This window comes from Saccopteryx bilineata, chromosome 5 (assembly GCF_036850765.1).
Source record: "Saccopteryx bilineata isolate mSacBil1 chromosome 5, mSacBil1_pri_phased_curated, whole genome shotgun sequence".
Classification (NCBI taxonomy): Eukaryota; Metazoa; Chordata; class Mammalia; order Chiroptera; family Emballonuridae; genus Saccopteryx; species Saccopteryx bilineata.
In genome coordinates this window covers 79,992,713-80,017,624 of record NC_089494.1, presented here as the reverse complement: position 1 = coordinate 80,017,624, position 24,912 = coordinate 79,992,713, and the positions used below count along the sequence as shown (strand labels likewise).

At 36.6% G+C, this 24,912-nt stretch overlaps 1 protein-coding gene across 3 annotated transcripts in view; it reads right to left on the bottom strand.

Moving 5' to 3' along the window:
* ACVR1C (activin A receptor type 1C) overlaps nt 1-24,912 on the bottom strand; it is a 126,576-nt gene that overhangs the window by 29,870 nt on the left and 71,794 nt on the right. For all 3 annotated transcript variants that reach the window (XM_066280214.1, XM_066280212.1, XM_066280213.1), the window contains exons 4-8: nt 21,197-21,427; nt 14,473-14,640; nt 12,777-12,933; nt 10,922-11,046; nt 8,906-9,036 (exon numbers count right to left, since the gene is read on the bottom strand). In XM_066280214.1, coding sequence (XP_066136311.1) covers nt 8,906-9,036; nt 10,922-11,046; nt 12,777-12,933; nt 14,473-14,640; nt 21,197-21,427 — 812 coding nt within the window. The remainder of the gene's footprint in view (nt 1-8,905; nt 9,037-10,921; nt 11,047-12,776; nt 12,934-14,472; nt 14,641-21,196; nt 21,428-24,912) is intronic.

Below are 24,912 nucleotides of genomic sequence, written 5' to 3'. Positions count from 1 at the left end.
ACTACACTACCCATAAGTGTTACATCTCACATTATCTTTTCTTTCCTCCTCCTTTCTCTCTTTGAGGGTTGCAATCCAAAACCCCTAACTCTCTCTTTCTCTCTCCTCCTTTTTCTTTTTTCTTCTTTAAGTGGTTCCATCTTTTCTCTCTCTCTCTCTCTCTCTCTCTCTCTCTCTCTCTTTTCTCCCTCTATATTAGTCTCTTCCTCTCTCCTTTACGTCTTCTCTCATTCAAACTTCAATAACGAACAAATTATCTTATCTGGGACTCAAACTTAAGTTTGTGGCATTTTGGAGGGTTTTTACTTCACCTTTTTAACACATTAGCAGTGCTCCCATCCCTGGCTCTCCATTTTATCTAGTTCTTGTTCCACTAAATACAATAGTAATTTTTTAATTTTCCACCCTTTTTTCCTGTTTCCCTCTTATTCCTCTCATCATATCTCTGAGTCAGCCAACACCTAAAAGCAAAACATTTTATTCTTGACCCAAATTTTTTCCTAATTTCCTTTTTGTGGGTCTATACTGCTCCTCCCTTTTTTATATATAAATATTTTTTTCTTGTATTTTTTTTTCTTTTTTTCTTTCTTTTTTTTTTCCTTTACCCCTATATTACTTCTCCCCAACTCAGGCCCTCCACTACAGGTATTGTTTGTTCCATTTAGTACAATATAATTCACAGTTCATCACAAGATTTTCTCAAAAAAGAGGGGAGAGGAGAGGAGAGGAAAAAAGGAGGGGAAGGAATTATTCCCTTTTTTTCCCCTCAAATTTTTATCTTATTTTATTTTTCTTTATTTAATGATTAATTTTTTTAAAAAAAACGTGCCATTTTTTATTTTTATTTTTATTTTTTTATCCTTTTATTCCTTATAAAATCTCATTAATACTATCAAGAAAATCACCCTCAGATGCCATTAAAGAAGAGAAAATCGAATATCATGGATACAAAAGATAGAGAGGTAACACAGAGAGATGAGGAAAAAATCTATGGAGAAAAAATTTAAGATATTGGAAACCTTGGAGTTAAACGACAGAGAATTTAAAATAGAAATTCTAAAAATACTCAGAGATATACAAGAAAACACAGAAAGGCAATTTAGGGAGCTCAGAAAACAACTCGATGAACACAAAGAGTATATCTCCAAGGAAATTGAAACTATAAAAACAAATCAAACAGAGATGAAAAACTCAATTCATGAGCTGAAAAATGAGGTAACAAGCTTAGCTAATAGAACAGGCCAGATAGAAGAGAGGATCAGCAAAATAGAAGACAAGCAACTTGAGGCTCAACAAAGAGAAGAAGAAAGAGATTCAAAAATTAAAAAAAATGAAATAGCCCTACAGGAATTATCTGACTCCATCAAAAAGAATAACATAAGAATAATAGGTATATCAGAGGGAGAAGAGAGAGAAAATGGAATGGAGAACATACTCAAACAAATAATAGATGAGAACTTCCCAAGCCTCTGGAAAGAACTAAAACCTCAAATTCTAGAAGCAAACAGAACTCCAAGTTTTCTTAACCCCAACAAACCTACTTCAAGGCACATCATAATGAAAATGGCACAAACCAACTGCAAAGAAAAAATTCTCAAGGCAGCCAGGGAAAAGAAGAATACAACATATAAAGGAAGGCCCATTAGATTATCATCAGATTTCTCAGCAGAAACTCTACAAGCTAGAAGAGAGTGGACCCCAATATTTAAAGTCTTGAAAGAGAGGAACTTTCAGCCACGAATACTATACCCATCAAAGCTAACCTTCAAATATGAAGGAGAAATAAAAACATTCACAGATACAGAAAAGATGAGAGAATTTATCAACAGAAAACCCCCACTCCAGGAAATACTAAAGGGGGTTCTCCAATCAGATACAAAGAATAAAAAAACAACAACAACAAAGCCACAAGTAAAAGCTCCAAGAAGAACATAACAAAACCAACTTTAAACTGTGACAACAATAAGAAAGGGGGGGAGAGGATGAAGATTAACAGTAGCAAAGGATGATGGAGGGCAAAAGTACTCACAAAATAGTGCACTACAATGAACAGGGTAGGAACCCTTTTCATTACTTAATGGTAACCACCATTGAAAAAACCACCACAGAAGCACATGATTTAAAAAAGATAGCAATAGAGGAAAGTTGTATGGAACACAACCAAATAAAAACAAAAGATAGAAAAACGAAAGAGAAGAATCAAACAAGGCACAAAACTAACAGAAAGCAATCTATAAAATGGCAATGAGAAACTCACAAGTGTCAATAATTACACTAAATGTAAACGGATTAAACTCACCAATAAAAAGGCACAGAGTAGCCGAATGGATCAAAAAAGAAAATCCAACTGTATGCTGCCTACAAGAAACTCATCTAAGTAACAAGGATAAAAACAAATTCAAAGTGAAAGGCTGGAAAACAATACTCCAAGCAAATAACATCCAAAAAAAAGCAGGTGTAGCAATACTCATATCTGATAATGCTGACTACAAGACAGGAACAGTACTCAGAGACAAAAATGGCCATTTCATAATGGCTAAGGGGACACTGAATCAAGAAGACATAACAATTCTTAATATATATGCACCAAACCAAGGAGCTCCAAAATATATAAGACAGCTACTTATTGACCTTAAAACAAAAACTGACAAAAATACAATCATACTTGGAGACCTCAATACACCGCTGACGGCTCTAGATCGGTCATCCAAACAGAGAATCAACAAAGACATAGTGGCCTTAAACAAAACACTAGAGCACCTGGATATGATAGACATCTACAGGACATTTCATCCCAAAGTGACTGAGTATACATTTTTCTCCAGTGTACATGGATCATTCTCAAGAATTGACCATATGCTGGGCCACAAAAACAACATCAGCAAATTCAGAAAAATTGAAGTTGTACCAAGCATATTTTCTGATCATAAAGCCTTGAAACTAGAATTCAACAGCAAAAAAGAGGGAAAAAATCCCACAAAAATGTGGAAACTAAACAACATACTTTTAAAGAATGAATGGGTCAAAGAAGAAATAAGTGCAGAGATCAAAAGATATATACAGACAAATGAAAATGATAATATGACATATCAGAATCTATGGGATGCAGCAAAAGCAGTGATAAGAGGGAAGTTCATATCACTTCAGGCATATATGAACAAACAAGAGAGAGCCCAAGTGAACCACTTAACTTCACACCTTAAGGAACTAGAAAATGAAGAACAAAGACAACCCAAAACCAGGCGAAGAAAGGAGATAATAAAAATCAGAGCAGAAATAAATGAAATAGAGAACAGAAAAACTATAGAAAAAATTAATAAAACAAGGAGCTGGTTCTTTGAAAAAATCAACAAAATTGACAAACCCTTGGCAAGACTTACCAAGGAAAAAAGAGAAAGAACTCATATAAACAAAATCCAAAATGAAAGAGGAGAAATCACCACGGACATCGTAGATATACAAAGAATTATTGTAGAATACTATGAAAAACTTTATGCCACTAAATTCAACAACCTAGAAGAAATGGATAAATTCCTAGAACAATACAACCTTCCTAGACTGAGTCAAGAAGAAGCAGAAAGCCTAAACAGACCTATTAGTAGAGAAGAAATAGAAAAAAACATTAAAAACCTCCCCAAAAATAAAAGTCCAGGCCCAGGCGGCTATACCAGCGAATTTTATCAAACCTTCAAAGAAGACTTGGTTCCTATTCTACAGAGAGTCTTCCAAAAAATTGAAGAAGAAGCAATACTTCCAAACACATTTTATTAGGCAAACATAACCCTTATACCAAAACCAGGCAAGGATGGCACAAAAAAAGAAAACTACAGACCAATATCTCTAATGAATACAGGTGCCAAAATACTAAACAAAATACTAGCAAATCGAATACAACAACATATTAAAAAAATAATACATCATGATCAAGTGGGATTCATCCCAGAATCTCAAGGATGGTTCAACATACGTAAAACGGTTAACGTAATACACCATATCAACAAAACAAAGAACAAGAACCACATGATATTATCAATAGATGCAGAAAAGGCTTTTGATAAAATACAACACAATTTTATGTTTAAGACTCTCAACAAAATGGGTATAGAAGGAAAATATCTCAACAGGATAAAGGCCATATATGATAAACCATCAGCTAACATCATACTAAATGGCACAAAACTGAAGGCTTTCCCCCTTAAATCAGGAACAAGACAGGGTTGTCCACTCTCTCCACTCTTATTTAATGTGGTACTAGAGGTTCTTGCCACAGCAATCAGACAAGACAAAGAAATAAAAGGCATCCATATCGGAAAAGAAGAAGTAAAGGTATCACTTTTTGCAGATGATATGATCCTATACATCGAAAACCCCAAAGAATCCACAAAAAGACTTCTAGAAAAAATAAGCCAATACAGTAAGGTCGCAGGATACAAAATTAACATACAGAAGTCAATAGCCTTTCTATATGCCAACAATGAAACATTTGAGAATGAACTCAAAAGAATAATCCCCTTCACGATTGCAACAAAAAAAAAATAAAATACCTAGGAATAAACATAACAAAGAATGTAAAGGACTTATACAATGAAAACTATAAACCATTGTTAAGGGAAATCAAAAAAGACATTATGAGATGGAAGAATATTCCTTGTTCTTGGTTAGGTAGAATAAATATAATCAAGATGGCCATATTACCCAAAGCTATATACAAATTTAATGCAATTCCCATCAAAATTCCAATGACATTTTTTAAAGAAATGGAGCAAAAAATCATCAGATTTATATGGAACTATAAAAAGCCCCGAATAGCCAAAGCAATCCTAAAGAAAAGGAATGAAGCTGGGGGCATTACAATACCTGACTTCAAACTCTATTATAGGGTCACGACAATCAAAACAACATGGTATTGGCAGAAAAATAGACACTCAGACCAATGGAACAGAATAGAAAGTCCAGAAATAAAACCACATATATATAGTCAAATAATTTTTGATAAAGGGGCCAACAACACTCAATGGAGAAAAGAAAGCCTCTTCAACAAATGGTGCTGGGAAAACTGGAAAGCCACATGCAAAAGAATGAAGCTGGACTACAGTTTGTCCCCCTGTACTAAAATTAACTCAAAATGGATCAAAGATCTAAACATAAGACCTGAAACAATAAAGTACATAGAAGAAGACATAGGTACCAAACTCATGGACCTGGGCTTTAAAGAGCATTTTATGAATTTGACATCACAGGCAAGAGAAGTGAAAGCAAAAATTAATGAATGGGACTACATCAGACTAAGAAGTTTTTGTTCAGCAAGAGAAATTGATAACAAGATAAACAGACAGCCAACTAATTGGGAAATGATATTTTTAAACACCTTCTCAGATAAGGGCCTAATATCCAAAATATACAAAGAACTCATAAAACTCAACAACAAACAAACAAACAATCCAATAAAAAAATGGGAAGAGGATATGAACAGACACTTCTCCCAGGAAGAAATACAAATGGCCAACAGATATATGAAAAGATGCTCATCTTCTTTAGTTATTAGAGAAATGCAAATCAAAACTGCAATGAGATACCACCTCACACCTGTTAGACTAGCTATTATTAACAAGACAGGTAATAGCAAATGTTGGAGAGGTTGTGGAGAAAAAGGAACCCTCATCCACTGTTGGTGGGAATGTAAAGTAGTACAACCATTATGGAAGAAAGTATGGTGGTTCCTCAAAAAACTGAAAATAGAACTACCTTATGACCCAGCAATCCCTCTACTGGGTATATACCCCAAAAACTCAGAAACATTGACTTGTAAAGACACATGCAGCCCCATGTTCATTGCAGCATTGTTCACAGTGGCCAGGACATGGAAACAACCAAAAAGCCCATCAATAGATGACTGGATAAAGAAGATGTGGCACATATACACTATGGAATACTACTCAGCCATAAGAAATGATGACATCGGATCATTTATAGCAAAATGGTGGGATCTTGACAACATTATACGGAGTGAAATAAGTAAATCAGAAAAAACCAGGAACTGCATTTTTCCATACGTAGATGGGACATAAAACTGAGACCAAGAGACATTGACAAGAGTGTGGTGGTTACGGGGGGAGGGGGGAGAGGGAGAGGGAAGGGGGAGGGGGAGGGGCACAAAGAGAACTAGATAGAGGGTGACAGGACAATCTGACTTTGGGTGATGGGTATGCAACATAATTGAACTTTAAGATAACCTGGACATTTTACCTTTGAATATATGTATCTTGATTTACTGATGTCACCCCATTAAAAATAAATAAATAGCCTGACCTGTGGTGGCGCAGTGGATAAAGCATCCACCTGGAAATGCTGAGGTCTCCGGTTTGAAACCCTGGGCTTGCCTGGTCAAGGCACATATGGGAGTTGATGCTTCCTGCTCCTCCCCCCATCTCTCTCTCTCTCTCTTTCTCTCTCTTTCTCTCTCTCTCTCTCTCTCCTTTCTAAAATGAATAAATAAAATAAAAATAAAAATAAAAAAAAAGAGACTTTAAAAATAAATAAATTAATTAAAAAAAAAAAAAAAGGAAAGAAAGACAAAGCATGGGGACTGGTCCCAGAACTCTCATTATTGGGAGATATAATTGTCTATGTTGACACTCCAAAAGAATCTACAGTTTTTTTACCTTAAAGAAACTTTGCCACACACACATATTATAACACATAGACAGGGGAAGGGCAAAAGTAGGCTCACAGTTGTGAGTTTATTTATGTATTATTATTTATTTATTACTTATTGTATTACTTATCATCTTTATTATATGCGGCTTAAGTGTCTGTTTGTCGCTGATAGCTTATTGGTTGCTTGCGTAACTGTACTAGCCAATGGGGTGAAGTTGCCACGGCTGAACGCAAATTGAGCGGGTCAGGGGGAAGGTGAACATTTGTTTGCATTGGCAATCATCTGTTTTACATAAAAACTACGTCTTAACGTAATTTCTTTTAAGAATGCCTCCTAGAAAATATAGCACTGAAGAGGAGAGAAAAGGAGCTAGAGCTACACAAAAACGGCTTTCTCAACAAAAAGAAACCCCTGAGCAGAGAAAGACAAGGCTTGCTTCAGTCGCAGAGCAAATGCGTCTTTCTCGGCAAAATGAGACTGATGAGCATAGAGAAACAAGGCTTGCCTCAGATGCAAGACAAAAAAGCCTGCTTCGACAAAATGAGTCCCTTGAACAAAGGCAGGAGAGAAATGCAAAAAAATGACAGAGTAATGCTGACCGAAACGCAAAAAGGATTAAAACAGTTTCAAATGGAGAAACTTTAATTTTTGAGCATTCCTCTGGTGACATGAATATTAAATGTGAACACTGTCAGTCCTTAAAGTTCAAGTTAGAAACTAATCAATTTGACCATGGCAAGAAAGGATTTTCTCAATGTTGCAAGTACAGAAACATTGTAGTTCCACTAATTGAGAATTATCCACCACTCTTGAATAAATTATTGACTAATCAGCATCCAAATAGCAAACAGTACATGGATAGCATTCGATCAGTTTGAATTAGCAGACACCTTTGCACAAATCATTTTAATTACAGTTTATAATATCTAGAACAGCAGTCTTTTCATATGACCGCCGAGCTTTCTAGTTATTATATAAACACCTCTAAACTTACTTTTGCTTACCTCTGAATAGTGACATTATTCAAAAAAAGAAAATCAAAGATATGACAATTAATAGTACAGTGGAAAAATAAAATGTATTATGCTCATGTAATGAGATAGTACACATATAAAAATGAACAGATTTTATATACATATATGAGAAAGTAAAAAAAATATTTAAGAAGACTATCTACAGTGAGTTTCAATACATTTCACAAATATATAAAAGTAAGCTACATATATGTTTATATATATATATGGCAAAAGTCTAAAAAAAACAAGGCAGTAATAAATAATTAATTATAATAGGAATTTCTCAGAGAAGTAAAGAATATTTAAAGGTCCTAAAAGTATTCCATTTTTAAAACTTGGGAGTGAATTCACTGCTTTTTATTTTATTATTACACTTAACATTTTACCCATGTCATTTATTCTTGCACTTGCATAAAATTATTATTTGGAAAAAATTAATTTCAACTTCATTGTAAATTCCTCAAATTCTGCTTTTAAAATAAGTATGTAGGTAAGCTTTCTACGCTAAATAGACATAATAAGCCATAAAACTTGCTTTAAATAGAAAAAGAGTTGAGTGAAACAGAAAGGAAAAGATAACCAACAGTTCCTACAAGAAAAAGAAACTTTTCTGCAGAAAGAGAATGAGCTCAAGCTTCTACAGGGTTTGAAATTAGGAGTAATTTATGTAATAACAGGATGACTTAAATTGTAATACTGTGTGGCACAGACATTGAGTACCCTTCCACTATGCCTTGCTCCCCATAGTTCTCTGCCCTTGCTGTTAGATGAAATTGTGAGACTGGTTCTGGTCTATGAACCATGAGTGGAAGAACTATGACTCATTGGCACCAAAGTATTAAAGAGCCAGTATGTGACACTCCGGCTCCTCTCTTCTCTTGACCTATGCACCTAAAAACTATGTGTTGAGATAACAGCATCCTAAAATAAAGTCACCTGGATTACTAAATCACCACAGGGAGCATGTTAAAAGTTGCCTACCCTATAGAGGACTTTGTAGAGCAAAAAAGAAAATCTTGTATAAACCGTCACTGGGATGTCAGGGTTTGTCACTGTCCCATAGCTTAGCATAATGTATATTTACAGCTAAAGGGAGTAAAACCAAAGACTTGTACTTACATATATGAAATGAATTGGATGCCCAAAAGAGAACTATATGGTCTCTGAAAATCCTCCTTGATACTTACCTCAAAATTATAATAAAAAAATATACATAAGAATGTAGTCTTACTTCACAGCTTTGCCACTGGTTGGGGATACTTGGTCGAAACTTCTGGTCACAAACAACCTTCCTCATTTCCTCTACTGAGGGGTCTGAAGGCACCACGTCATAGTAAGGCAGCTGGTACTCCTCAACCAGTCCTATAAGAAATTTCCACAATGAATTTCTCAGTTTGAATAATAGACAAAGATGCTTATTTTAAAATAATACCAATTAAGTGTTCTAGGCACAAGCGGCACCATGGAAAACTGGAATGTCAAATTTGTTAAAATTATGTATTACTATAAAACTAACTACACTGTATAAGTGTAAAGCACTTGATAGAATAGGTATTATATAAGTTTATAAAATTGTATAGTACAAAAATTGTACGTAATTACTTTATATAATAAATACCTTTATATAATTATTTACCACATATATAATTTTACATATAAATATATTAAGTATAGTTAATTTTAATAATTATACAAAATATAATTTATAATATGAAAACATGTAAATTTTGGTTTATATAACATTCCACCATGCAATTCAAAAGCAACACCTAATTGTGAAATTTATAGTATGACCTCATTGCTCTATGAATGAAGTATGTTCTCCATTCAATAACTTTTTCAAAATAAAATAGCTTTTTCTTTTTAAAAATTGTTAGATAATCTTTTAAAAGCTGAATTTCTTATATTTGAATTTTAGAACTCCTGTACCTGAGAATGTTTTAAAGAAGCAAAGTATTTGAAGATGAATGGTTCAAACAGGAAGGTTTATATTTAAAGAGTCTCAAATACACAGACAAAGACTAAACCTTTATTACCAGAACAGCACTGAATTTGAGAATTTCCTTATAAAATAATTTGAATTAACTAGTGCTTTTAATTTAAAATATTTAAGATGTGCCACAATATTAGAAAATGAACTTCAAATCGTGTTAATCACACTATTATTCTGACAAAAGCCAAAAAAGCAAATCTAGACAAATACCACTATTTTGCCAAATCTAAAACATGCCAAACATGTTCGAATCTCACTATTTACCAAGCACTGTCCTGAGCCCTTAGATGATTCAATTAAACAGTCTTCAAACCACTGGCTACAGCAGGTACCGTGTTATCCCTATGTTACAGAATGAGGAAACAGGTACAAAGAGAGCCGTAAATTTGCTGGAGGCCACACAGATGGCAAGCGGCGGACCTAGAACTCAGTCCCAGGCTCGGGGACACCAGTGTCCGCGTTCTATACCTCTATACAGTATCTACTGCTTCCACAGATAGCTTCGTCTTCCTGAACGTTTGATCCTCTCACCTATGAATGAAGGGGGAAAGTATGTTTCCTCATCCAAATACAATTTTAACTTGTAAGTTTTTCCATTTTTTTAAAAATGAGATGAATAAGGCAAAATGAGATCAGTACAAAATGCTAAAAGTGGCAGTGGGGGAATGACAGCCCTTTCACTGAGTATTGAACTGTGCTCGTCCTCTGTACTAAAAGCTTCACCCGAATCAACTGAACTAACCCATTAAATCCTCAAATCCAGAAGGGTCACTTTTATTATTTCTTCATTTTACAGATAAGGAAAGTGAGACCAAGTAACTTGCCTAAAGTCGGATGTTCAGAAAGTTGCTAAACCAAGGCTTAGCCCCAAGTCTGTCTCACTTTAAAGAGAAACTCTAATTTATTTAAGCCCAGTATTTACTTCTCTCCACTGATGCAACAGTTCCATCAGACTGTATTTGTAGGGTTTCACCTTCTCAAATCCTTCCTCTCATCACTGTCTCTAAACTGCCGGGAGCAGTAGAGTCAAGAGCCTAGTCTTTGCTCTCCTGCAACCTGCACTTTATCCCCCACACATCCTCATCAGGGCAAAAAGAATGAGAAAAGCCTGAAAACCAGAAGACTGCAGTTCAAGTCCCGTGGCCTTCAAAGCCATCTGGATAAAATAGGGATAAAGCTAACTGCATACAAAAACAAATAAAAATTTTCAAGTGCTTTGCAAGGCAGACACAAAGAGTATGTCCAAAATCTTACCTCCAACTGAACACCTTCGGGCTATTTCCCAGTAAACCAGACCAACAGAATAGATGTCAGCTCGTTTGAAGGACTCAAAGATATTCACATTTATTGTATCATCAAGCATTTCAGGGGCCATATACCTTTAAAAACATGCACATTTCAGATTCTGTGTATGACTTTATAGCAATCTAGTAAAATACAATCTTAAAACCTGATATAAAATGTACGTTAAGATAGCTTACATCAATTTTACAGGTGGATCTGAACCACTACAATAGAATGAAATTTAATACTACAGTTACTGACTCAGCCGTAATTTAAATAGAACTAGAAGTCAGCCCCCTCGGTATTAAAGGATGTGTGCAGGAGCCAAATACTTGGAAAGCATAAGCCAAAGGGGACCCAGTAAGCAAAACACTCAATAGCAGAAATGAAACTCAATTTGCACCAGAAGCTTATTGCCAAGGAAAGCTCCTTGAGGGCAAAGGGTATATTTCATTCTTGGTGGGCCCAGCACTCCAGCCCCGTGCTCAGCAGCATTCCACAAATCTCTGCTCTGAATGAACACTTTATTACCATTAGCTCCAAGAAATATTACATATTATATACTGGCTCCAACAAACTTACAGTCTTGTTTTAAATGGACTAAATTAAAGTGATCCACAGTTTATGGGAATGAGTGAGCCTAGCTGTCCTAGGAAGATTTTGAGAATTTTTCAGACTGTTCGGGTGAGGGTGTAACATACTCTCAAATTCTTTTAACGGCTTTAGGTTCCCTTAGGGAAGCCGGCACCCAAGGATTCTCTGAGGGTCCCTAATGTGGGGGAGGTGAGATGAGCAAGTCAAAGCTAGCTTTTTGTAGGGGAAAAAGAGAGACTCCTCAGGGCTGCCCTGTCTGAATGCTCTCCTGAAGTGTTGCTGGGGCCTTATTAAGGTCTCCTGGGAATGAAGTGAAGGACTCTAAGGCCTGGCCTGGACTCTCAATTATGGCTTGGAAGCTAACTATGCCAGTTTAGAAACTCTCTACTCTCAAGGGCCTTTAAACACTCCAAGAAATGGTTTGGTTGTTTCTCATTTCAAGGTCAAGAAACCTGGAATTATGCCAAAGTGACGCAGAGCCTGAAATACAAATAAAAGGAAATGAAAGCATACTGGCCTAATGGCCACAGGCTGGCCATAACAGGAAAACACCAGACACGCCATCGCTAATGGGCCTGTACTGACACATGTGTGGGGTACTCTGTTTATATCATGCTTGTTGGTAACTATCAGAGATGCTGTTCCTTGACAGTGGGAACTGTGTCCAAACTCATATTATCTTAATACACACCAATCTGGGAGACTTACAGATAAATACAACTATAGGTTAAATACATAAGTTGTCACATAAAATTTCCAAGTGTTAAAAGAACACATATATGTATGTATTGCACACAGTCCCTAGTCTCTCTAGCCCAATCTATGGATTCTGCAGCTGTTGTTTAGAAACTGAGTATACAGAACTAGCCTTGAGTTTCAGTTCACTGATGAGATATAGAGGCTGCTGTACACTGTTGACATTTTTTTCCCTCCTTTCTATAGGAAAATGTGTTCTTGGAATGTGGCACACTAAAAACAATATACCACCATCTCCTTCACTAATCCTCTCCACTGGCCAAATGGATACTTTCTCTGTGACCAAAATGCCACCTCTCCTTGCTTTATAGCCGATGTGCCACTAATCTCTCAGTGACCCAAAGAGGTCTGCATGCTCTCTTGGGTTTAATGGTTTCCCATTTAGACCAGCTGCCCTGCCTTATGCACATCCCAGACATTCATGTTTATGGGGCAGTCACTATTCTTAGTGTGCTGCCAAAGTAAGTTACCTTACCTTTTGGTTCCCACTTTGGGATTCTGAGGTATGTCAATAGTGTTCAGTATTGAATCGTGCTTCACAGCTAATCCTAAATCTGCTATGGCACAAGTCTCACATTTTTTCACTAAGATATTCTTTGATTTTATATCTCGATGAGCAATGGCAGGTTTACCTATAAAGCATAAGAAAAGCATATTCACTTCCTCTGTTACCGAACATTGAGTCTCCCCAGAAGGAATTATTTTGAAGACCTGGCTCAAATCTTCCCTGACCACCTGTTCCTCATGCAAGTCCTTCTCCAGCAGAGTATCCCATTTTGCCTCCTTGATAGTGCTTATCACTCTCTCAATTGTCTTGTTTATTCATGTGCATGTTTAATTACCTGTCTCTTCCGACTAGCCTGTGAACTGCATAAGGGCAGAGATGTCGGAGTCATCACCATGACTCCAATGCTTAGATCGCTAGGTAACATTTAGCAACCACTAATGCATGTTTGCTGAATGAATAGGGAAAGAATTAGCACTGCTGTGTACACATAAAAACAAGAGGAAATATTCTCTGGAAAAGCAGATTTCAAACTTCTATTATCATAGATCAGCCATTCTCAAATTAAGCCCAAAGATGCTGAGGCTCCTCAAGACAGCTTCCCAACTACCTATCTGTGTGACATCATCTTTTCTTCACACACTTCAAGCAAAACAACATATTGGAACAGACTGAATGAAGAGCAGGTATGAAAATCCAAACATTAAACCAGACATTTGCAAAATTGTGAAACAAAGCCATAATTTTTACCAGACTGGTTTTTGTATTACAAAAAAATTATGTAAATTTTTAAAATTATGTTATTTGTGCTAATATTTAATTGGTTAAATAATTATTGTTATTTTTTTATATTTTTTAAAAAAAATTATTCATTTTTAGAGAGAGTGGAGAGAGAAAGAAAGAGAGAGCAAAAGAGGGAGGAAGAGCAGGAAGCATCAACTCCCATACGTGCCTTGACCAGGCAAGCCCAGGGTTTTGAACTAGCAACCTCAGCATTCAAGGTCGATGCTTCATCCACTGAGCCACCACAGGTCAGGCTAATTATTGTTATTTTAAGTAAATTAGTATTTTTATATTTCTCAATTTTAGTTCTAATATAGTAAATATTAAGAGGCATAATTTACATACAAAAAAGCTATTGGGGGTTTTCAGTAATTTTTAAGAGAATAAAAGAGTCATGAATCCAAATTTGAGAACCACCAGCCTGACTAGACTCATGACTTTCTGGAACCCATTCTTTATTAACTCAATAAATAAAAAGACAATTGGTATTATTTGGCCTTTACGTATATGACATATGAATATTTTTTAAGATCATATTAACTTTTCCAATTATTTTAATTATCAAAAGTAAACATTTAAATTATTTTTACTTTCTGGATATAAAGCACTTGCAATCAAAGTAAGATCTCCCAGGTATATATGCTAATGGTAAAAATGAAGTCACCAAGAATAAAAATATTAGTATGGATATATACAAAATAATAAATATGCAGCTGAGAGTTGACTCTATCATAACAAATTCTTCAGCTTTATAAAGTAAATTTAGTGTTTCTTTACATTTAATAATTGTAATAAACTAAAAAAAAACACCTTAAACACTAAAAAACAACTCAGTGTTTCTATCATCATTTTTAAGGAGAAAAAAATTAGAAAGAAAAGTTACCTTGTGTACCAACAATCTCCATATGAAGGTGGGCCAGACCACTAGCTATTGAAAGTGCCAGTTTGATCATTCCAGACACTGTCACTATGTTTCTATTCAAGTAGTCATATAAAGATCCCTGTTCATGATATTCCAAGACAAGCCAAAGTTGAGTCCATGTTCCATTATCTAACAGGAAAAAAATTTGTTGCTGTAAAACGTATGTGGAGAAAGAAGCCAAGAGCTTTTTAACAAAGTTAGTATTTAAAGTAAATCTCTATTGTTAACAAAGCCACGTTAATTCCTTCACGAATAATGCTTACAGTTTGAATTAGTGAAGTAAAAATTCTCAATGAGTTCCTGAAAACGTTGATGTATTTACAACCTGTTATATGCACCCACCCTAGCTATAAGAAGCTGAAAGGCAGTGACGCTAATTGAACATTCCTTTCTTATTCCCTGTATATCAATACTTGGAAATAGCAAATGCATTAGAGGAGAAACTGCTGAGATGCTTTTAGGCTCATTGTTGTGTTATAAATTACTTGAGATTTTAAGAAAGATTTACCAATAAAAAACAGAAATATAATAAATTTACACAAAGCATTCTTACTCTCATAGGAGTTCTAACATTCCAAGTATGTTCATGTCACTCACTTTTCAAATATCAAGTTGATAAATTTTCCCCAAAAGTTTGTTATGAGCCAAACACAATAACTAGGCATTTTCACATAATTCACCTCATTTAACCAAAAACTAATTGAGCTTATAAAATATTTATTATTTATTTATTTATTATTTAGTGAGAGAAAGGGAGTCAGAGACAGACTCCTGCATGCGCCCCGACCAGGATCCACTCAGCAAGTCCACTAAGGGGCAATGCTCTGCCCATCTGGGGCCCTTGCTTCATTGCAATCAGAGCCATTTTTTAGCACCTGAGGCAGAGGCCATGGAGCCATTTTCAGTGCCTGGGGCCAACTCACTCCAATTGAGCTATAGCTGCAGGAGGGGAGAAGAGAGTGAGAAGCAAAAGGGGGAAGGGTGGAGAAGCAGATGGGTGTTTCTCCTGGTGTACCCTGACCAGGAATCAAACCCAGGACATCCACACACCAGGCAACACTCTACCACTGAGCCAGCTGGCCAGGGTTAAAGATTTTTAACAGAAAGATATTCACCTAAAACTTCTCTAAGTATTAGAGTCCCTAAATTAGATTTAGTTTTAACTTTCTGGATAAACTGTCTACAATAGCCCTGGGCAGTCCTGACAAGTCCTGATGCTTAGAGAAACAAAACTATAATAAACATTTGCTAAGGACTTTTTCTACTTAGTGTTTTATGTACTAGAGCTCCTCATTATCCAAACATTTAATTTCCAAATCTGGATGTGGTGAAGTTTCCTAGGAATGAAAAACTCAACATAACATGATAAAGTTCACTAATAAACTGACCTCATATAAAACAAACTCTCATTCACACCTCTCTCCCAGCTTAACACCAGTGGCTATCTTTGCCTTCTCACACCAATGTCTTTGTCAGACAGTTGACTGAAAAGTGAAACTGTAAGTGTTGCAAAAGATACAAATTGCATGATGATGAAAGTGATGTTAGAGACCATTTGGAGTCAGGCACAAAGGCACTGACAGGTCAGCCATTGAAAGAGGTAGGCCAGTGACTGAAGAAGAGAGAAGCAAGAATGATGTTTCTTATACATATTGTTTCACAATCCAATAAATGACATGATTAAAGTAGCCCATCAAGATAATCCATATAGCTACAGTCATTACTGCTTCCACCACATTGCTAATTAATCTAACCAGTAGGTAGTTCAGCTCATCATTAGAAAGAAAAAGACATTCTTTTTTTTTTTCCTTTGTATTTTTCTGAAGTTGGAAATGGGGAGGCAGTCAGACAGACTCCCGCATGCGTCGGACCAGGATCCACTCGGCATGCCCACCAGGGGGCGATGCTCTGCCCATCCGAGGTGTCGCTCTGTTGCAACCAGAGCCATTCTAGTGCCTGAGGCAGAGGCCACAGAGCCATCCTCAGCACCCGGGCCAACTTTGCTCCAATGGAACCTTGGCTGCGGGAGGGGAAGAGAGAGACAGAGAGGAAGGAGAGGGGGAGAGGTGGAGGAGCAGATGGGCACTTCTCCTGTGTGCCCTGGACTCCTGCACGCCAGGCCAATGCTCTACCACTGAGCCAACCAGCCAGGGCTTGAAAAAGACATTCTTAACAGCTTAATAAGAAATGTTTGATGCTCTATACTGAGCAAACTGGCCAGGGCCTGAAAAAGACATTCTTAACAGCTTAATAAGAAATGTTTGATTTTCAATACCCTGGATATATATTTTCTTTATTTTAATTTATTGTATTTACATAGATTCTAGTGTCCCCCCGAATGCATCCCTCCTCCCCCATGTTCCCATCAACATCCCCCATGCCCCCCTCCCGCCAGCACCCTCCTCTGTTCCCTCTAAGATTTGCTTTTCTGCTCTCTATAACTCTGTTATATGTATATAAGTTCACCAATCTCTTCCCCTTCTCTGATCCCATCCTCTCATCCCCTTTCCCTCTGATCGCTTTCCCTCTGGCCCCTTTGATCCTGCCTCTGTTTCTATTCCGTTCCTCAGTTCATATTGTTCATTGGATTCCTCAAATGAGTGAGGCCATATGATATCTTTCTTTCTCTGCCTGGCTTATTTCACTTAACATAATAGTTTCCAGGTCAACCCATGTTGTCACAAAAGGTAAGATTTTTTCTTTTTCATGGCCCCATAGTATTCCATTGTGTATATGCACCACAGCTTTATAATCCACTCATCCACTGACGGACACTTGGGCTGTTTCCAGATCTTGGATATTGTAAACAATGCTGCCATAAATATGAGGGTGAATTTCTCCTTTTGAATCAGTGATATGGTGTTCTTGGGGTATATTCCTAAATGTGGGATGGCTGGGTCAAAAGGCAGTTCTATTTTTTATTTTTTGAGTAGTCTCCATACTGTTTTCCACAGTGGCTGCACCAGTCTGCATTCCCACCAGCAGTGCAGGAGGGTTCCCTTTTCTCCACATCCTCGCCAGCACCTATTCTGTGTTAAGAATGTGGAAAGAATCTTTTTTTAATCTTATTTTTATTAATTTTAATGCAGTGACATTGATAAATCAGGGTACATATGTTCCGAGAAAACATCTCCAGATTATTTCGACCTTTGATTATGCTGCATACCCCTCACTCAAAGTCAAATCGTCCTCCATCACCTTCTATCTGGTTTTCTTTGTGCCCCTACCCTCCCGCCACTCCCTCCCTCTCCTTCCTCGCCCCTTCCCCACCCCTCCACCCCACTCCCTGTTACCATCACATTCTTGTCCATGTCTCTGAGTCTCATTTTTATGTCCCATCTATGCATTGGTTCATATAGTTCTTAGTTTTTTTCTGATTTACTTATTTCACTCTGTATAATGTTATCAAGGTCCATCCATGATATTGTAAATGATCCGATGTCATATTTCTTATGGCTGAGTAGTATTCCATAGTGTATATGTACCAAAGCTTTTTAATCCACTCGTCCTCTGACGGACACTTGGGCTGTTTCCAGATCTTCGCTATTGTGAACAATGCTGCTATAAACATGGGGGTGCATTTCTCTTTCTGGAACCGTTCTATGGTGTCCTTGGGGTATATTCCTAAAAGTGGGATGGCTGGGTCAAAAGGCAGTTCGATTTTCAATTTTTTGAGGAATCTCCATACTGTTTTCCACAGTGGCTGCACCAGTCTGCATTCCCACCAGCAGTGCAGGAGGGTTCCCTTTTCTCCACATCCTCGTCAGCACTTCTTCTGTGTTGTTTTGTTGATGAACGCCATTCTGGCTGGTGTGAGGTGATATCTCATTGTGGTTTTAATTTGCATTTCTCTAATGATTAGTGATGTTGAGCATTTTTTCATATGCCTATTGGCCATCTATATATCCTCTTTGGAGAAGTGTCTATTCATTTCTTTTGCCCATTTTTTGATTGGATTGTTTGTCTTTCTGGTGTTGAGATTTACAAGTTCTTTATAAATTTTGGTTATTAACCCCTTATCAGACATACTGTCAAATATGTTCTCCCATTGTGTAGTTTGTCTTTTTATTCTGTTCTTGTTGTCTTTGGCTGTGAAAAAGCTTTTTAGTTTGATATAGTCCCATTTGTTTATTCTGTCTTTTATTTCCCTTGCCCGTGGAGATAAATCAGCAAATATATCACTGTGAGAGATGTCGGAGAGCTTACTGCCTATGTTTTCTTCTAAGATGCTTATGGTTTCACGCCTTACATTTAAGTCTTTTATCCATTTTGAGTTTATTTTTGTGAATGGTGTAAGTTGGTGGTCTAGTTTCATTTTTTTGCAGGTTGCTGTCCAATTTTCCCAATACCACTTGTTGAAGAGGCTGTCTTTATTCCATTGTCTTTCCTTACCTCCTTTGTCAAATATCAGTTGTCCATAGAGCTGTGGGTTTATTTCTGGGTTCTCCATCTGTTCCATTGATCTATATACCTGTTCTTATGCCAGTACCAGGCTGTTTTGAGTACAATGGCCTTGTAGTATAGCTTGATATCAGAAAGTGTGATACCTTCCCCTTTATTCTTCTTTTTTAAGATTGCTGAGGCTATTCGTGTTCTCTTTTGGTTCCATATAAATTTTTGGAATATGTAATCTATATCTTTAAAGTATGTCACTGGTATTTTAATTGGTATTGCATTGAATTTATAAATTACTTTGGGTAATATAGACATTTTAATGATGTTTATTCTTCCTAACCATGAGCACGGTATATGCTTCCACTTGTTTGTATCTTCCTTGATTTATTTTATCAATGTTTTATAATTTTCCGAGTACAAGTCTTTAATCTCCTTGGTTAAATGTACTCCTAGGTACTTTACTTTTTTGGTTGTAATTGTGAAGGGGATTGTTTCCTTAATTTCTCTTTCTGATTGTTCATTGTTGGTGTATAAAAATGCCTCTGATTTCTGAGTATTAATTTTATATCCTGCCACCTTGCTGAATTCATTTATCAGGTCCAGTAGTTTTTTGACTGAGACTTTAGGATTTTCTATATACAATATCATATCATCTGCAATAATCTTTTCCAACTTGAATGCCTTTTATTTCTTCTTCTTGACTGATTGCTGTGGCTAGGACTTCTAGGACTATGTTGAATAAGAGTGGTGAAAGGGGGCACCCCTGCCTTGTTCCTGATCTTAAGGGGATTGCTTTTAATTTTTGCCCATTGAGTATGATGTTGGCCGTGGGTTTGTCATAGATGGCTTTTATCATGTTGAGGTATGTTCCCTGTATTCCCACTTTGCTGAGAGTTTTGATCATGAATGGGTGCTGGATTTTATCAAATGCTTTTTCTGCATCTATTGAAATTATCATATGGTTTTTCTCCTTCTTTTCATTTATGTGATGAATAACATTGATAGATTTGCGAATATTGTACCAGCCTTGCCTCCCCAGAATAAATCCCACTTGATCATGGTGTATGATTTTTTTTCCATATATTGTTGGATCTGGTTTGCTAATATTTAAGAATCTTTTTTTTTTTTAAGCTCACTTTGGCTTTACTCAGTTTCTCTCTAGCAAATCAAGTAAGACAAGTCATCAGTCAATGTAATCATGGCCAAAATGTACAATAATGCTAAGTTTCTCTTTTGCTATCTAATTAATAATAAATATTTTCATGATCCAGCTTATATCAGATAAAAATAATCATAGATTTTTAATTTTCATACATTTTGGTGGCTGCCTGATATCCACAGATAACTTGTTTTCTAGCTAAAGGTTACAATCTCTATGTCTCAAAGTTCTTCATATATTACTGATTCTAAAAAAATTGATTGGAGATTTGCTCACTTTGCTCCCTGTTTCCCTTTACGGAAACTAATGCACAGTTAAATGGGTAAAAAGTTATGCAAAAAGAGAAAGGGGAGCATAGATAATCCACAAACTTTATATTTAGTCGCTGAATACTCAGGGATATATGTAATATTTTATGAATATTATTTAAAGACCAAAAAGTTGATGCTCTATCTTCTTCCACAAAAATTAAAAAGTACTGTTGTTTGCAGTTGTTAATGTTAAACCTCAAGCTATAAATCACATTCAAAGTATGTGAATAGAAAATTTCCCTAAAATTGTACTGCTTGCCACCATTCTCAGATTGTTCACAGAAATCTTGAGTCCTACAGTTTAGCCTGTTGTACAGATGAAAAGTATAGTCCTAGCAAAGGTGAATATTCATTGATTTACCTGTATCAATTATCAAACGACTAAAGTATTTCTGTCCTGATTAGTTAAAGCTGGTATTGAAAACTCCCAATTACATTTCTTTGCCCTGGATACCCAAGCAAAACCCAGCCCCCACCACCAACGTCTCTTCATGGCCCACCAACTAAAGGGGTAAAACCCAGCATGTCCCAGAACTCTGTTCCAATTGAAGCTTCTGATCTGATTGGGTAGTTCACCAGTTCACCAAATAGTCTAACTATCTCTGGGCACAGGGTCACCATGCTTTCATATCACACACAGGCTTAGTGCTTTACTGCGTGGTGGTGCACATTTATCTGTGGAGGAGAGGAAATGATTATTCTTTCTTCCACAAGGAATTAGACTTTTATGTAGACTTCATTAAAACAGAGAGATGATTTATTCTCATCTGATAATAGACATACCATTTTATTTGCTGAAAGCAGCTAAAATGAAAAATACCTTTGTTGTCGGCAGCAATGAAACCAAGGATGTTTTCATGTCTCAGCATAACCGTCTGGTAAATTTCTGCTTCGCGAAACCAAGACCTCTCATCTCTGGACGAGAATATTTTCACAGCCACGTCCTCGCCACACCACCTGCCGTGCCATACTTCCCCGAATCGCCCCTTTCCCACCATCTCCTGAAGTACGATTGTCCTGGCAATTGTTCTTTGAACCAGCAGAGGTAAACCTAACCAAGAGAAGATGGAATTAATGATAAAAAAAATAATCAAGGCTGGAAATGGACTGGCAGGCTGACCATTATTTTCACATAAAAGAGTAAACATTTCAGCACTTTTAACATTTTATCCATTTTGAAGAAACAAGCACCTTTTAACCAAACTTTAATGTCAAAGCATGCTCAAAAAATATTTGAAATTCTTAATCTGAATTTCTCTTCTCATATTAACAAATAAAAATTTCTTGAATATAGCCTGCTGCTGCAGATATCTGATTTCCTAGAATTGCTACAGATCTCCCTGGGTTCTGCATTAAGCCAATCAGATTACTAAATACACAGAAGTATAAACAAATGCTGTTAGCCTTTAAAATAAAATCTGTGGTTCCAAGTACAACTGGGAACACAGAAGAATTCTTTGAGAATATTTTTAAAAAGCAAATTAAAATTGGAAAATGAAAGATCAAATTCAACAATCAAGTGAAATAATTCTGTTATACTAAAAGCAAGGTACATAGAAAATATCAAATGGATATTTTCTGCAGAATAAAAAAATTAAAAATAATATTTTCTAGTGCATGTAAAATACTTAGATTCTTTGAATCAATACCTCTACCTCTATAATTCTATCCTAAAGATGTAATGCAAATGCAAAAAATTTATGTCAAAATGTTTAGGAAAAGTATCTGATAATAAAAAATTGTTAGATACAGTGCAGAGATTAAGAGCACAAATAAGAAAAATCTGGATTCAGCCTGACCTATGGTGGCACAGTGGGTAAAGTGTTGACCTGGAACACTGAGGTCACTGGTTCAAAACCTTGGGCTTTCTCAATCAAAGCACATACGGGGGACTACTATGAGTTGTTTCTTCCCACTCCTCCCCCTCTCTCTGTCTCTAAAATAAATAAATAAATAACCTGGGTTCAAATTTCAGCTGTGCCACATGGTAACCATGGGCAAGTTATTGAACTCTGAGCTTTGGCTTCCTTGTCTGAAAAACAGAAGCTAATACTATTACCTATTACCTCTCTCACAGGAGTACTATGAGAATTAACAAGCGTGTTAAGCACTTAGCACAGTATTTAGCATATTGCATACTCAGTATGGTTAGTCCTTGCTATTATTTCTTAGGTCAGGGTTTTTAGAACCGATAATAATGATGCTGCTTATGAAGAGGTATTTCATAATGATACAGAAAAACACTTTTGCTATGTTAAGTAAAAGTAGCACAGAAAATTCTATCCAACTAAATTAGTGTACCTAGCTATTCCAAATATGCACAGGAGAAAGACTGAAAAGGAAATATGCCAAATGCTATTTCTATTTAGTGGAACTAAGGTGATGTGTGATAGGTCTCTTTCTAATTTTGTACATTTTCTTAATTTCTACAGGGGGTATTTATGACTCATATAATTAGAGGAAAATAGTTAAAGGGGTTACAGTATAATTTATCCTGGAAAGTCATGTTTAGTTGTTGTCATTGTACTCAGTAGCTGCGAAGCCCTCATAGCAACAACCGTGTAAGCTCCTGTAGGACTCGTCTCAGCTCCTGGAATGAGCTGTGGTTTATTCACATGTTCTCATCATGAGAACCACTCACTGAGACTAAATACGCACAGACTACAGGTTTGCTATTATGGATCTCTACAATTAGGCACAAAGCCCCACAGCCAGAAAGTTCTTCTTAGATCATCTGGTTCAACACGATCATTTCAGGAAAGAGAAAATTGGGGGCCTGCAGTAATCATGAACTGGCCCGGGAAGAAGCTGCTTGTGGGAGTGGGAGGCAGACCTACAATTAAAACACTGATCTTTAGTCCAAACTCTTGCTCTCTCACCATTTAACAGACATAATGTATTCCTCCCCTGTTGGGAAGATTGCTAGCCCAAACAATATGGGCTATTTTTGTAAGCTACAGTCAATTTTACCACTTGACCACACATAATAAAAGTTGTTTTAGAAAATGTATTAGGCCAAATCACAACCTCAATATCTCTCCTCCCTCCTCCGGCTTGCACGCACACACACACTCATAAGAAACATCACCACCAACAACCACTACCCACAACATCGTGACAATATTTGGCTAGAGAACTAAATAAGTCAATGTTTTCAGAATGCAAACTGATCAAACACTCAGTCAATGCCACAGACCAGGGGAAAAGTAAGACAACATTACCTAGGATACTCAGCATAGCAATTAAGGTGAGACAGTAAAACTCAATGCAAGTTGCCTCAGTATCTTTCAAAACAACCACCCCAAATAATCTAATTCTTGTGTTATACACTTAGAGATTTCATTTGAAGATTCATGGATGTTGCATTTCCTTGTAGGTTCATTTTATTCTTTTTTAAAGGGGTTATAGAAGCTGGTGCCTACCGGATGAAAAGGCACTTTTTGGAATGTTACCACCTGTCAGAAGCATCATGTCATGAGAGAAAGGCAGCAACCTAATCTAGTCTCTTAGAAGCCACCCGAGACACAATCCACTCTCAAAGCCAGCCCAGGAAAACATCAGCCTATTTCCCTCTCTTGCAAGCATTATATCTCTTTGAAATTTGTCCCTGGCCAGGTCAAGGATAAGCTTCACAATTTTTGTTTTTCAACATTTGACAAAGCTGCCTCTCGTTTAAGGACGCTGGCCAATAAGAGAAGCAGAGAGGAGCAGAAGCACCCGACCCGGTCCCCAGGAGAGAGCTGTGACAGAGCTGAGCTGCAGAGAGGCCCATCTCCGCTGTCACAGGGAGTGCCACCGTCACCTCCTTTCAGCCAGCGGTCACTGCCAGGCATACGCAGCTGACATGACGAAATAGTGCCTGAAATTCTTTTAAATTACCCATTAAAAAAGTCATCCAAACTTTCTTTTTAAGAGAGTTCTTGGAATAACTTAAAGAGGAGAGAGTTCAGCAGTCAATAAATCCAAACTTGGGTTTAAAGATTAAAAAAAAAAAACAGCAAAAAATTTACCATTAATTTTTTATTTTATGTCCTGCCTCCTGACTACTTCTGTAAACTAAATACATAGTCTTGTCATAAAATCTCTATTACGTTTATTTGAAAGGAAAAACCTTGGTCATATTAAACATACTCAGAGTTGCTCCAAAATACACATTTCAACCTAACATCTTCAGAAGATGTCTTTGTGGTAACTAAGTAGACGGTTATTTAATCACTTGAACCGCATAAGGAAGTTATTTAAAGTTCAAGGAACTGGGCACAAATCAGAGCTCTCTGTGTGCACATTTTGTACCTAAAATGTTGCCAGAGCTCAAAAAATCAGGGCACCATGGGCCCCAAAATGTAAAATTCAAGGAAGAAAAGAGTTCTGAATCTGGACGAGTTTTACTTTTAAAGAAAGAATGCCAGCTTTCTATCCAATAACTGAATTTAGATTTCAGTTTTATAAACCTTATGGTTTGGAGACTTTCCTCCATACTCCTTCCCTGGAGACATGCCACCTAATTTGCGTAGTGAGGTGTAAACATTAAAGCTC